At 42.2% G+C, this 15,573-nt stretch overlaps 1 protein-coding gene across 3 annotated transcripts in view; it reads right to left on the reverse strand.

Moving 5' to 3' along the window:
• RNF38 (ring finger protein 38) overlaps window positions 1-15,214 on the reverse strand; it is a 107,509-nt gene extending 92,295 nt beyond the window's left edge. Inside the window, exons 1-2 of one of the 3 annotated variants that reach the window (XM_064736262.1) lie at window positions 14,656-14,730; window positions 1,190-1,274 (exon numbers count right to left, since the gene is read on the reverse strand). In XM_064736262.1, coding sequence (XP_064592332.1) covers window positions 1,190-1,238 — 49 coding nt within the window. In that variant the 5' untranslated portion in view covers window positions 1,239-1,274; window positions 14,656-14,730. Of the gene's footprint in view, window positions 1-609; window positions 683-1,189; window positions 1,275-14,655 lie in introns of those variants that run through there. The other 2 variants (XM_064736260.1, XM_064736261.1) reach the window with 2 other exon arrangements.
• Between the last annotated feature and the right edge of the window lie 359 nt (window positions 15,215-15,573).

The raw sequence follows: 15,573 nt of genomic DNA on the forward strand, positions 1-15,573 counted from the left end.
GTGGATAAATCAGGACATCAAAATCCTTGTGTAGACAAAGGTCAGACAACACATACATACAGGCAACATCTGTCTGCACTGGTTACTTATGTGGATAATAAGAAATTTTTTTCGGACCATCTTGTGTGGCAAGGTTTTGGTGGCTGGCTACAGGCTAACATCCGTCAGACAATGTCAGAAGCTTCCTTTATGTACAACAGCCAGTGCAGCCAGCTCCAAAACAGAACCACCAGTGGTCAAGGCCAAGCCCATCAGTGACAGTGACTGCACCTCTAAGAGAACATACTTCAGAAGAGGAAAAACTGCTGCAAAACAACAGCGAAGTAGACCTCAAGGTCAGTGAAAATTCTGCTTCAGGCACTGGAGCAGAAATTGTTCTGCAGCCATAGTGTTGAGGACTGTGATGAGGCAGGCTATCCCCTCTGCAGCCCACTGAGGTCCATGGTGCAACAGAGATCACCTGCAGCCCACGGAGGCCTCCACACCTGAGCAGGTGCCTGAAGGAGGCTGTAACCATGCTGGAAGACACACTAGCGCAGTTCATGAAGAACTGCAGTCCATGGGGAGGACTCATGCTAGAAGAGTTGGGAGAGACCTCACAGAAAGTACCTGAGCAGGGAGGAGCAGCAGAGACAAGTGTGACAAACTGACCACAGCTCCCATCCCCCATCTTCCTGAGCCACTCGGAAGAGAAGAACAATCTGGAGCTGAAGTTGAACCTGGGAAGAAGGGAGGGGTGGGTGAAAGATGTTTTAAGGTTTGTATTTATTTCTCATTATCCTTCTCTGGCTTCTCATTGGCAGTTAATAAATTAATTTCTCTGAACCAAGTCTGGTTTGCAGTGACCATACTTGCTGAACCTTCTGTCATACTTTTTCTTCACCATCCAGATGAGGAAGGTAAGTGATTAGAGTGGCTTTGGTGGGCACCTTGTGTTCAAAGTTATCTCATCACAACATAACCTCCTTTCCCCACTGAATTTTACTTCATACCTCTTAATTCAGTTACATGCTACAGAGACAATGTGGATTTAGTATTTCCTTCTCTGTAGTTGCCAATTCTCAGCTTGTGATATCCTCTTTGACTCAGTAAGGTAAAGCATCTCATCACTGAGTGATCTCGCCTGGCTAGTTATCACTCATTCTCACTCTATTCCACCAGGAATTCCCAAACCCCATCACACTCTTACCTTTCTCAAGTAAACAAGACCCAGCTCTCCCAAACTCTCCTACTACCATAGCTCCTTGTGATCCAACTGATACTCATGGTAACATCTGAAAGCAAAAGCAGCAACACAGATGCACGTCAGCCAATACCTGTGACATATCCACATAGTTCAGCAGTTTTCAGTTGTTTGTCCAGCAGCTTAGCAGCCAAAATACCCCTTTGACATGAAAACTTTGAGAAAGAGGACTAGTTACTGCAGTTATATCCAGGTCATTTTAAGAGACTAACTTCTTTTGGTGGGGTTGTTATCACCAGTATTTTTATACAACTGAACAAACTACCACTGTTGCTCTTAATGAAGGCATACCTCTCTCCAGTCCAGAACACAGGGCTCCAACATTTACACAAAAACTATACACACATATTCGAAGACACATATATAGTCCAGTTTTCTTTTAAGCATATTTCAGCTGCACACAAGATCTCAGTAACCAGCATATAGAACTGGAAAAGAAGTTTCAAAGTAACTGGGTCACCCAGTCCCAACAGCAAATTATTAGCTATAGTACTGCATATTGTAGACAAGTTTCACAAAAAAATCCCTGTAAGTTTACAATGCAGTCAACACACATTAATTCTAGGAAACCACAGAGCCAGTTTCAGCAAATCTTTTTTTTATACCTTACAAAATGCACTGAGGCAATTAGAAGTAAAGGACAGTGGCCACTACCAAATGGCAGATATTCTTAGAGATACAGAGATTACTGTTTATATATATGAGGTATCTAAGTTTGTGTATCTGTCTGTGAGCATTTGCACATGCATGTGCTGTTTGTCTCTAGAAGCAAACAAACTCAAAGTATGCATGTCAAAAGAAAAAATGTTAGAACTTAAGATGCTGGATTTAACATCAGTCATCTCATTCACCAGTTTTGAACTCTCAAGCCTTCTTTAAGATTACCAGAATGTTAATGAAATTAATAGCCAGTGGAAAAATAGAGACTAGTCAACAGAAATATATATGTAGTGGTGAGTTCAAATGAGTAACAACCTTGTGACTTGAGATGTATCAATTTTTTGTTTCAGCACACTACACTTTTCAATTTCAACAGCATCTGTGTTATCTTCAAAGCAAAACAAAGATTTCTGATAGCATCTCTATAGTAATGAAGATCAGCCACTGGACTTCTGGAAGAACTTCTCTTGCCCTTCTCTTTACAAATACAGACTTTAGAGTACAATAGCACATGACTTGTTAAACATCAGCATAAAGAATGAAATCAACACAGACCAGTAGATCAGACATTAACTCATGACACTTGATTTGCAAAGTTGAAGCATGACTATTTGTGGTTGATGCTGAGAATTATGTCTACACTTCCGAGGGCAATAGAGCAAATCTGCTTCTCAAAACCTGCCTCCATCTGCTCTGTTTCACATTGCTTTCTGGAAAGCAACATCTGCAGTACTTGGGTAAGTAAATTTAGTATTTAAGCGTTCACTGCCCAAGTATTTCCAAAACAAAATATGCTACAGCAAGAGCAGAACTCTGCAAGTTCAGATTTAACCAGAGATCAGACTGTCACATTACTTTTAAATGCATACAACAATCAAAGTCTACTTCCCCTTCTTTCATAACACAGTCGTAACAACAGCAGCTTGCTTCATGCGCAAAAGTGTTTCTTGGTAACACCGTAAAAAGAAAGTTCTAAGCCCAGTTTTGCAGTTCATATAAAATCCTCACAAGGAATCCATGCAGTTGAAACAAGACAGCACTTTGTTTACCAGCGCTGAGAATCATTTTCAAGTCCCAGAAATGTGTCTCCCAGGACATGATTCTTCACCCTCAGCCTGCTAACTGTATTTTCCATTGAGCACTCTGGGCAGCCCTGGAGAATACGTAACCACATGTCCTGGTCTCCCCTCTCTTAAGACTTTGTGATAGCTCTTCTCTTTTGATGTCACTGCTCCAATGATAACATAGAAAGCTTCAGTGGTCACAAGAATGCTGAATGTAATAATCTGCAAGCAGTGCAATTCAGCCCACCAGTGAAAGATTTTTCACTGCACTTTTAAATTTGTTCCTCCAGCAATAGCCTTGAAATAGACAAGCTTAATCTGCCAAGGAGGTAGCAAAAGTAAAGAACATGCCTGGACAGCCCTAAGAACGATCCAGGACGTTCCAGCATGACTCTTCAAAAGAGCTGAGGGGGGCACAAAGTTTAAACACAAGGAGCAGCAAACCCAAGACACCAAGAGCTAGGTAAGCAAGGTAAAGGCTTAAAACACAAATGTTTTATAGGAAATCATCTCTTCAATTCATCACATGGACTGACTGCAAGAAAGAGGCAGCTGACACCCACTCTCCAAACAGGCACCACATAGGCCCCAACATGGCTGAAAATTAGTTTTCAGTACAATACACAGCTGTTAGGAACTTGAAATTTCAAGCATCTATAAGCTGATATTCTATATAAGAGAACACACAAGTGTATTTGTTAGCCACAATTTTCCAGATGCACTGTGTCTACAACCCAAGAACAATGGGGTTATCAGACCAAAATGGTCGTACTGATGAGTTACCTTGTTTCTCAAAATAGGACAAACTCTCCCAGAATGAGCATTTTAAAGTCCCTTTTATGTCTGAGGAAACCAACCTTGCCCCTTCAGATACACTGACTGAGTTAGCACAGCGTAAGTTTCTAGCACCCTAATCAGTAACTCCAAAGATACTGCATCATAAATATCAAAGCATGTCAAGTATGCAGATATTCAACAACAGTCATATCAACTGCACTAACCAGTATTAAAGTATTCTCACCTACTGCTCTCTATAGAGATCAAAGATCTTTAATGGTTATGCTAGACCTTCTTCTTAAAGAGATGCAGTAAACCTTAGACAACATTTCTTCTTCAAATTGTGTAAATTTAAGATCTTTAGAAGATCAAAATTAAAACCACTCCAGAAGGCAATCATTCAGGCGTCTCTTTTCTGGACAATCAACCCTATTTTGAGAATCCACAGAGACATAAAAGGCCATAGTTACATATGGTGCCTTGAAAACAAAGCTCTTTTACAGCATTTTACAATGGTAGAATGATCTATGTTTTGTGTGCTAATCCAAACTATTAGACTCTTTCTTTACCTCTCTTGCTACTTGAGACCAAAAAACCCCAAGGGGCTAAACTAGCAGAAAATGGAGAAACACACAAGTGCACAAGAACTAACTTCTAGAAACAGTTACCTCTCTATGACATCAGCCGCAAACAAAAAATGCAGCATTCAAAAAATGCCTGATAATTAAGAAAACAAAAACTTGATGTAATGCAGAAATGTAACACTACAGAATAATAAATGAAACAATTGACACTACCCTTTTTTTAAAAATGCTCTAAAATCACTTTTGCCCCAACCTAGCTGAAGACTTGGTAACTCCCGAACACTCTGGCATCATCGTTTTGCTTCACTACCCACCCTGCCACACAGCCTCCACACAGCCCATAAACAACAGATACAATGATGCTTCAGTTAATTCACAGCAAACAAGTCCATAACAATGTGGGCAACTCACTTGCTTTAAAAATTCTCTTTTATGGCACAGATGTTTTAAGAGTGATCCGCAAAAGAAATCAGTTCATAAACATCGGAAATAATGAAAATCTGCATTAGTGGAATTTTGTTGCGTACTTTTATGTTTTCTCCAGCAGTAAAAAGTTTTGCCTCCAAATCCTTACAATTCCCATTCACTGCAATTCCTTTGGTTTCCCAAGCTCTCAAGATCCTCCTTTATTTCCTGCGTCCTTGTCAGAGAGACCACACACTGCAGCTGTTTGGAAGCAAAATACTGTCTAACTGCCCAACAACTACCTGTGTCCACAGATCAATAAGTCACACAAAACACCATCAGATCTCTTCAAGCTGTTTGCTTGAGAGAGCGGACTAATTTTTCTGGTTACTTGACCAGTGATTTACTATAAGTTTTTTTAAAACGCTAAAAAGCCTCCCTCAAGTTTGAAGCTATTTACAGAGAAACAGGACTAAGGGAACAAGTATGACAGCTTTACTTAAGAATGCCCATTTCACTTTTGCATGGGAAGGCAGCCTGAGGAGGTCATATACCATGATTTTTCACTCTTTTCTTACCTTTTGCTGCGTTCATATTTTATCTTATTGACTAAATTCTTGTCTATACCATTCTCCCTTAAAAATACTATAAAAACACTAGGAGAGTCATCATATTACAAACATTGGTTTGATAAAGACTAACAAAAAAGGGTAAGAATACATCAGTGAATATATTTTTATATTTTTTTACATACCGTCCAAGCTTGGGAAGAAAAATCCCTCTCATTGCTGAACACATCCCTCAATTAATTTATCTGGCACTTTCTGAGAGTTGTACCAGGAAAGACAGAACCCAATATCCCCTACACTTCTTGGACTCAAAAATAAAGAATTGAAGCGCATATTTTTGTCTGTCAAATGAAAACAGACTTGTTTGTACATTAACCAGCAAGTAAATTACGAAAAGGGACGAGAGGCAGAAGTATAGCTCTGCTTTAAATACAAACAGCAGTTGATGCTTTACCCAGAAGCATTTATATATTAAATACCCATAACAAGAGGGACTTTTGAGTGTGTGAGGAGGAAGGAAGCATGTGAAAAAATCGAGGTTGAAAAAAAAGCAGTCTCACAAGACTGAGGTGACACTCAGCAAACTGAGTTCTCACCATCACTTCTGACCGTGCGCAACTAAACCAGTCCCAAATTGCTGTTCCTTCTCTACTTGAAATGCCTGAAGCAGGCATCCCCAGGCTAATGATAACATGCTCACTACACAGTAACAAAGTTTTTCAGGCTGCAAAAGACTGCTGGATATCCAATAATTCAATCCCTCAGCTCAGACCAGGTCAATTTAGAGCAGTGCCTTGCCTGGCAAAGTTCTGAATCTCTCCAAAGTTGTAAGGTCCATAATGTCCACAGTTCTCTTCCTCAGAGTGAAGAAAGATTCTTCCTAAAATTATCTGCCAGATATTTAGGTATTTCTGCCTGAGCCCTATTCCCAGTGACTCGCCTTACCAGCACATGCAAAAGTCTGGCACTATCTTTTCTTCATGCGTCATAAGAGAACAGAGGCCATTGGAATCTCTTGGTTGGGATCTAGAGCCTGGGCCATCTCTTCAGCCATGCTGTGCAATCCTAGTGTCCTTTACCTCTCCTCACAGGTCCCACGCTACAGCCCCTACATCAGCTTGCTGCCCTTGAGCAAGCGAGCTCCACCACTATGTCAGGAACTGCTATCCTCGAATGGGTGCCACCCACCCAATAATTTTTACCATATTTACAACTTTCATAGCTTTTCCCCAATCCTTCATGTTCAGAATGCCTCATAAAATAAAAAGCTGACAAAATGTAACAAATCCTTTAAGTTATTTTTCCTCAGTGCCCAAATTCTTCATTATTAATATTTTCTGGTAACTCAGTGCATAAAAGCAGAATCAATACTGTACGGGCACAAGAGACTGCAAGTGTTATAAAAATTAAATTAAAAGTTTTAATAAAGAAAAGAGTATTTTTCTTTAAAAAAAAAGTGAATTATCTCATTCACTTTTTCCAACTCAACAGGGCCTTGTGACAAACAACATCAAATACATCTTGACTCTCACTTTTTGAAATATATCCCTGCAGTGTGTACCTCAGTTTGCTCATCTTTACAAGAATAATCACATATTTCTTAAGTTTGAAGACACTTTGTCTTCAAAGATAAAACCAGGACACTCTTGTCATACTGCTGGCTAAAAGCTTTCACTTCCAAGCCTCCAAAAATCAAAATGCATTTCTGAAACAGCTGAGAAGTCTAACCTGTAGCCAACCTCCAAAATAAGCTGTAAAAGCAAATTTCAGATCATATCATAAACACTTTATGTAAACTTGCTCAAAACCACACACAAATCACAACAATTACAGACTCACAGGGTTTCTGTGCCAAAAGGCTTGATATCCTACTACTAAATCTGCATGATAATTCTTTCCAAAAACTACTGCTTGCTCTGCTTGGCTTTGGGCCATTTCAACTTATAAACAGGAAAAAAGCGATGCCACGGAAAAGATATATACAGAGAGCTTGCACACACTAAAAAAGCAGATGATAGCATTTTTAATGGAAATTCAAAAAATCACTTTAGACTGCTGACTTGTAGGTAGGGAGAAAAAAAACCCCACCATAATCCAGATCCCACAAACATTTGCAAAGGCTCTTAATGAAAGCAGAAGTATCCATGTGCCTAAAAGCCAAAACTTCACAGAGCAAGAACTCAATCAGAAAGTAAACATAAATCTCTAATATTTTCACTCCAGATCCTGAATGTACTTTAGGTGCCAAGCAGCAAAAGATAAAGTGGAGACAACTTTCAGCTATGCTGAAAAAATAGGCAGCAAGTTTCCAAACTGTATGTTGCTGTTCCATGGTGCAGGTTCAATCACACAGCACAGGAGCTGTTCCAAGTATTCTCCGACAGACAAAACTGTTCTATACACACAGTCAATGTTTCTAGCCATACTTCGTGGTTTAATAGCCATTCCTTGGGCTCTTGCACAACTACAAGTCATGCAAACAAATACAGTGCATGGCTTTTAGTGCTATTTAGACTATTTAACGGGAGTGTTCCTAACAGGGATTTTTCCAGGCAGGCAGATTATGAAGTATTTCAATAAGATTCACAGAATTCATACTTTACTCCTCCATAGGCTGGCAGAAAATTTATAACACCACTACCTTCCTTGTACCCTACTTCCAGAAAAATGTGCAAAAGCACAAATAACTTTTTTTTGGAAGTAGAAATTGATAGTATCATAGGAAGAAATGCAATTCCTATATTAAAGGATATCAGAAACAATCATAAACACCCTCTAACAATTTAAGCAATATTCTTTACTGATACTGGCTGCACACCATTGTGCCACACGTGTGAATCCTACACAGATGAACAGAAATTCAGTTAAAGACTTTAAGTTTGTCAGGGGGTTATTTTGCTGGAATTATCTTCTTGTTGTTTGAGGAAGTTTGGGTTTCATTTGGTTTTAGTAATTGAAATGCTAGAGTAGGTTTCCTTTAATATTTTAATTTCCCATTTGGGGTTGTCCTAGAAGCTGGTGACCAAGCCCAAATGCTTAGAGATGTGAGCTTGGAAATATTACAGTGAAGGCTGGTTATTGTAACAGCCCATGGTCAAGAAAACCACACCAGCTGCCAGACAATGCAACAAGCAACACAGATTATTTGTCTGGATGCAGAACCCCAGTCATTACAAAAGACATTAGAGAAACATCTTGATGACACACTTTCCCACCCTGAGACTGACAACAGATGTTACTTTTTCATGCACTGCGGTGGCAAAGGGCTTGCAGGAGAGGGATGCTGCAGAGACTCAACCTCAACACAGTGCCAGAGACAATAGCAACAGCAACTCAGGAGCTTAGAGCTGGGATGCCAGGCTCTCCACTGAGAAAATCTAAAGAAGAGTGTTTTTAGAATGAACATTTGGAGCATGTGTGTGCATTTCAGAAGCTCAGAAAACACTGCATGTCATGCCTGCTTAAAATAGTTGTGAAAATACCTATGACTTACTATTTAAAACACTTCCTGCATCTTTTTTTAAGTGAAGTATGCATTCTTTGCCCTACGTTACACATCAAGCAACCTCCTGAAAGAAGCTTTAAGTCATGAAAACACAAGAATAGGACTATTTTTCCTAGCAAAAATGGAGGATCTTTTCTTTATGCAAGGAATTCTAACAACCAAGCACTTACTGTACTTCACATACACAAACAAGAAAAGAAAGGCTTAGAACAAGCATAGAAGAATGCAGCAAGAAGGTGTAAAGAAAAAAAAAGGCACTAAAAAGGTATAACATAACAAAACAAAACCCAGTAAAAGAAAGGCGGGGCAAAGTACTATCTTACTGAAATATTCATGTAAAGGGAGCTCTCAGTGTGCCATGACTACAACCCTGACTAGGTACCAGCAGCAGTTCTCCACCACTCTCCCCCTTTGCCAGTGGGACGTGAGTGAGAATCAGGAAAGGTAAAATTCATGTCTTGAGATAAGGTAAAATTCATATCTTGAGATAAGACTAGTTTAGTAATTGAAATAAAATAAAATCAACATTAATAATATAATTATAATCAATGGAGAGATGAGGGGGTGAGGGGAAGGGGTGACCCAGGAATAAAACCCAAGAGAAAAAAATGATGCACAATACCACCATCACCACACACTGGCTGAAGCCCAAAGTGCCTGCCAGGAAGAAAATTAACTCTATTCCACCGAAAACCAAGACCCTGAAAAATTTGTAACATTCTCTTATTCTGGTACTGTACCTTCCTGTTAACCCATCCACATCCTGCATCACATTAACAGTGACAACCCTTACAGTCAGATGACACATCTCCATTTGAACTTCTAATATGAAGCAGATGTCATACGAGATCATTTAAAATACCTAGAGAGTGCAAGAACTAACAAAAAAACTGCAAAGCGATCCACTGAAAAAGATTTAAAGCCTATCTTTCTCAGGAAATAAAAAAAAAATTGGTTAAAAAGGTTCTGTCCGCATGTGGATTTCATTTTGCCAAGATAATTTGTGGGTGAAAAAAGGGCTGTATAAGCAGCAAAACTAAACATGAAAAGGCAAAGAAAAAACTCTGAACCCCACCATTATTTTTTAATTGAACACAGCTTTTCCAAGAATTTACAGTGTTCTCAATCATGGCCATTAATATTCTTTAAAACAGTTTTTCATTTTAACCTTTCTGTGACAATGCAAATATAATTCTCAAGCTCAGTATTTTGATGACTTAGACCAAAAGGATAATTTAGATTATTTCATAAGCAGATGTTACAAAGCAGAGCACGCATTTCCAAATTAAAGACATATCTCTGGTCTTCTTGCTATTATTAAACTGAAATTTGTACTTTAGAGAATATTCTGAATTTTTAATTTCCATGCTTTTGCACATTTTGCATCTAAAATATACCGGATTAGACAACAATCAAGTTGTTCATATTCTGTGAACTACAATCAAAAGAACTGTATATTAATTTTATATTCTATATTTTCTTTTAAAAAATTTTGTTTCAGCCTCACTTTATCCTTAAATATTTATGTTGGGGGCAGGGTATGGCAGTATATTAACACTTGCTAGCATCCACTTGAGCTGCCTTGATGCTCGCACCTAAAAGGCACACTTCCAAAGAACAATTTCAGACCATAAAATCAAAATTTCCAGATTCTGTAAATACTACAAGTTAAAAGAGAAATAAAAATAAAAAAGTGATAGTCACAGAGCATGGCTTAAAATCATTACACCTTATCTGAAAATAATTGTTAAGGAAATACATTTGTATTTTTTTCCCAAATAAATCCAATAAATATGCAGATCATATACCTTATAATAACTTCTTGAAACAAACATTTATTATATATCTGCTAACATTAAATCTGTAAGTACTATAATCTATTAAAAAAGTACAACTAGTTTATGTGAAGACATAGCCTCCTATCTTCCTTTATAGCTCGAAAATAGCAGAACTAACATACCACCATTATAATAAACAATTCTGGTATGCTAAAGGTAATTGCAATTTCATGTGCAAAACAGATTATGTTCAAACACACAAAGTTACAGATTTACAACACTGTGGTAATTCTAACCAAGAAGTACCATCAAGCCATTTTTTTACATCACACTTTGACTAAACCAAAATGGAGATGCTCTAATGATAGTTTCTGGTTTCAGTGGGAGGTTTTTTGTTTGTTTATTTTTTCTTTAATCTATCAAAATCAATTATAACTCTTGAGAAGTCTCCACATACTGAATATGCTTCACCTGTTCCAAGCAAGAAGCTGTCTTTCCATCTCACTTTATTTTATATAGTTACAAGGCTGTGAAGGCATCACCATGTCATAAATAAAAAAACTAGCGTCTATCACCAGGCATGCCAGAATTAAATGTGACTCTCACTGTAAAGCCACACCAACTGCTCTCCAGTTTGAGAACAAAACCACAAATACCACACAGAGATGGTATAACTATGCACAACTGCTAAAAGCACAAAAATTTATATGTGGCACTATGAACATACAATTCTAGTTCAACCGCTCAGCATATACAGAATTAAGCAGAATCACTAATAATTCTGCTTTCTACTGCATTTGACTGACGCTTCATATAATCTTCACAAGAAGTCCAACTCCTCACATTCTTACAATCAGCTAGGCTTGAAAACTGGGACTAATCCTTTCAACAGAAGTTTCAGGTTCTTCATACTGAAAGACTTAGCAAACACAGTTATCTGCCAAAATAAGCGCCTTCCATTACCCCTGTTAATATAGGACTTAACTTAGCTGGTACCTTAAAAAACAATTAAACTAACTAACGACTGCTTAGCCACAGAAGGAGAAAAAGCAGTATTAAGTAGACATAGCAAAGTTCATCAGATGACATCCAAAGAGCTGATATAAGTAACAAAGATGTTTAAGAGAAAAGCTGTTTTCGCCAGTTATGGACATAACACCAAATGTTAGATACAACACAACTTCCAAAAGCCATCTTTCCTTCCCGAAATGAGAATGTCAATTCAGACCTAAAAAGCAAAAAACAAATGAAAAGGCAAAACCTAAACAAATAAACATACAAAAAAAAAAGAATTTCCACTACAGACATACTTTTCCTAGCTGACAACCTTTCCTCTAGATGAATTACTTTTCTTCACCAAGGAGACGCAGGTACCCCACTGGAGGCAAATTACTTCACGGACAGTGAAATGCCTTTTAAGATCAGGATCAATTTTCTAAATGAAGTAAAGAATCATCAGCATTTCTAGTCCAATATCCTTTCACATTTGACAGCCATGAATGGAGATGTTCCATTCTGTTGACACATACTGGCAAAAAACCACAAAAGAAACAACACCAAAAGAGACCCAACTACCACTGCACATTTTTCTGCTAGGAGAAACAAAATACCAAACATTCTCCTAACCTTGCATGCAAAGTACAGCAATTTCACTGCCCCTCGACGTTTGAAGATTAGGTCACAATACAAGTTTTTATCAAAAGTTAATATATTAGGATTAAGACTACAACTAAGAATATGCTCAGCAAACCAGTCCAACTTCGGCCCTGCTGCCTGAGTTTAGTTCATCGTTTTTCCCGCTGGTGACCAATATTTGACTGAAAAAGATAGACCTCCATGAAGAGTCTTTTCCTTTGGAGAGAAGCAAGCAAAGAAACAGACACTAGAAATCTCCTGGATTTGTCTTTAAATTATGACACTATTTCAAAATTATAAAATGAATCACATATCACACTATCTGAAAATGTTCTTTATATTTTTTAGACAATGACTAGTAACAAGCATTGACCTGCTACTGTGACTTAAGTACACTGTAAAACTTAATATTTCAATTTGTGTGTCTGCAAGAGCTCTTTTGAGCAAAATCATTCTGGTTATTGCAATTGCCATTTAACACAGGACTTTTAAGGTCTTTTAAACACAGCAACTGTACTAGTGAATACAAAAACTTCAGAACAAACCCCAAAAAAGCCCCTTTCTGGAGAAAAAAAAAATCCAGTATTCCTTAATCCAACATTAAGGTCTTTGTACACTAGGCCTGTGATGAATATATTATATGGTAAAGGTTATCGTTTTCTCTATCATGACTTTCCAAATCATGGAAAATACAAAAGCTTTTATCTCCCAACAATAGCATACTAGGTCAATTTGTCTATAGGATTGCTGAGAGCTTAAGAAGATTAAGAGAGGTTTTGAGATCAGGCATTAAGATAAGGTTATCATCTATACCAGGAATGCCCATGCAATTTTAAAAAACAAAAAGTTGAAACAGAGTTTCATCAGACAAAACCACCATTTCCAAATAATGTACACTGGAAAAATATTTTTCTCCTAATATATTTTTTTTGGAAGGCCTGGGAGGGACTAATCTGCCCCATGTACCATGTGGTCTCAGGACACAGCAAAAGCTGCTTTTGCACTATATAATACAATGAAAAGGTAAAAATTCAAGTTCTCCCTCAACTTTCCGCATTGTAAGTAATCCTTTACTATGTTGTCAGTCACGAATTTCAAGAGGAGCTTGTCTATAAACTCTACCTCATTTCAGAGCAAGATTTCTATCAGTATAAACACCCAACTAAGTGCCCAAGACATAAGCACCACTAAAAATATATTCTAAGAAAAGACTTAATTAGACACCTCATTTTTTCACCCTCCAGGCCCAAAGAACAATGTCTTGTTTTCTGACCTTCTCCCATACCACTTCCTAATTAGTAACTTCATATACGCATAAACAACTTAATTCTGGCTGCCATTCACAAAGAACAGCTTAGGAAAACATCTAAGGCCCTGATCCCAAAACCACACAGACACGCGTTTAAATATAAGCATGTGGGAAACTCCAGCACAGCCTTGGAAGCGGCTCTTGTGTTTGACTATAAACAAGCACATCAACCCATATGTTAGGACCACAATCCCGAAAACATCGAAGCTTCAGGATGAACGAACCACATGTTCGAAACCAGCTCCTCAGAGGGATCCTGCTGCGGAGCGGTTTCTAAGAGGAAATGCAAAAACACGTCTGTGGAACTGACGATGAGAGCCCCGAAGACACTCAGTGGGGGTCTCACAAGGCAAAAGTCTGACTTGCAATCAGCATTTAGGAGCACTACGAAATTACTTGGTATGACCGGTCACTGCGCTCCGTGAATTCCCGCAGTTACCGGCAGCCCGCTGGGAGGGGCGGAGCCTGGCTCCGGGCACGGATACGGACACATCGCCCCCTCCCTCTCTCTCACACACACACACTCACACACACAAAAATCCTTCCAGGAGCGGGGCTCAGCCGACAGGCAGCAGAAGGCCGGCGGCCGCTGCGTAAGGGAGGTAGGGCGGCAGAACCGCCGAGGCCCTGGCGCTGCCCAGGACACACCAAAGTGCGATAAGACACAGGCACACGGTGCCCCGCACAGCTCAACCCCTGGAGCTGCACGGGCGGGCAGGGGCGCGGGGCTGGGGAGCGCCGGCGGCAGCAGCGCCACAGCTTGAGGCGCCCGCCCGAGCGCCAGCACTGCGGGCTGCCCGCGCTTCGCACCGCCGCCTCCCGACCGACCGTCGGGGAAAGAGCCATCGCCGCGCCGGGCACCGGCTCAAAGGCGGCCCCGAGCACTCCGCTGCTGGCCAGGCGACACATGGCCTGCCGCCAGCTGCCGCCGCGATTCGCCTCGCCGTGTTCAGAACAGCGGGAGTTTGCCCTCCCTCCCGTCCCGTCCCGCCTGTGGCCCCCACCCAGGACGGACCCCAGGCGCTGCGGAGGGCAACTCCGCGGCCCTGCGGGCCGGCTGCGCTGCCAGCCGGGGGTGGGACGCCCGGACCCGCTCCCAGTCCCCCGGGGCCCCTCTCCTGCTCACCTGGTGGCGGGGCTCTGGAGCCCGGGGCGCCGCGGGGTGCGCCGTGCCCGGCGGGGCTGCCCCGGCCCTGGCTCCGCGCTCCCGCCTCCGGCAAGCTCGGCCCGTGGAGGGGCGGCGGCGGGCAGAGGGCGGCGGGCGGCGGTAAGCGACCGGAACCGCCGCTCATGGCGAGTCCCGGGAAGCCGGAGCAGGAGCGGACACGGGCGCGGGTCTGGGGGAGTGCCGGGAGAAGGGAGGCAGCCGAGGGGGAGGTGGAGGCGGCGACGGCGGCCCCACCAGCGGGGGAGGAGGCAACGGAGGAGGCGGGGGGCGGCGGAGGGGAGGAGGAGAAGGCAGGCAGGAAGGGGGCGGCGGAAGAAGCCACCCATCTGCCGCGCCGGCCCGCCTCGCCGGCCTGACGGAGGTGCCGCTCGCCGCCGCTCTCCTCGCCGCGCGGAGCGACGCCGCGGTCCCGCTGGCGGGCAGGGGCATGGAAGCCGGCGTCGGGCTGCGCCCCGGGGGGTGCCGAGCGGGCGGCCACCGGCATCGCTGCTCGTTCCGGCCGGCCGGCGGCGGCCGCCGCCCCAGGAGCAGCCCCACCGCGGGGACGGCGGAGCGGTCAGCGCTAGCGGGGACGCGTGGGTGGCATGGGCGGCGTGGGGAGCCTCCGGCCGGGGCGCAGCCCGCCGCCCGGCGGGGGGGCTGGTGCCCAGCCGTGCCGGCTGCTCCAGCCGCGCAGCTGCTTACTGCTGCTGCCGAGGAGGAGGAGGAAGTCTCCCCGCCTGCTTCCTCCTTCCCTGCCTCCCTCCTTCCCTCTCTGCCTCTAGCCCCAGCGGCCCGCAGGCAGTCCGGCGCCTCCCCAAGGCCTCTCGCCGCCCGCAGCAGCGCTGTCGCAAAGCGTGACGACCCGCGGGGCGCGCACAGGCGCGGCTGCTCCGC

The sequence above is a fragment of the Zonotrichia leucophrys genome, chromosome Z (genome assembly GCF_028769735.1).
Source record: "Zonotrichia leucophrys gambelii isolate GWCS_2022_RI chromosome Z, RI_Zleu_2.0, whole genome shotgun sequence".
In the NCBI taxonomy this organism is placed as follows: Eukaryota; Metazoa; Chordata; class Aves; order Passeriformes; family Passerellidae; genus Zonotrichia; species Zonotrichia leucophrys.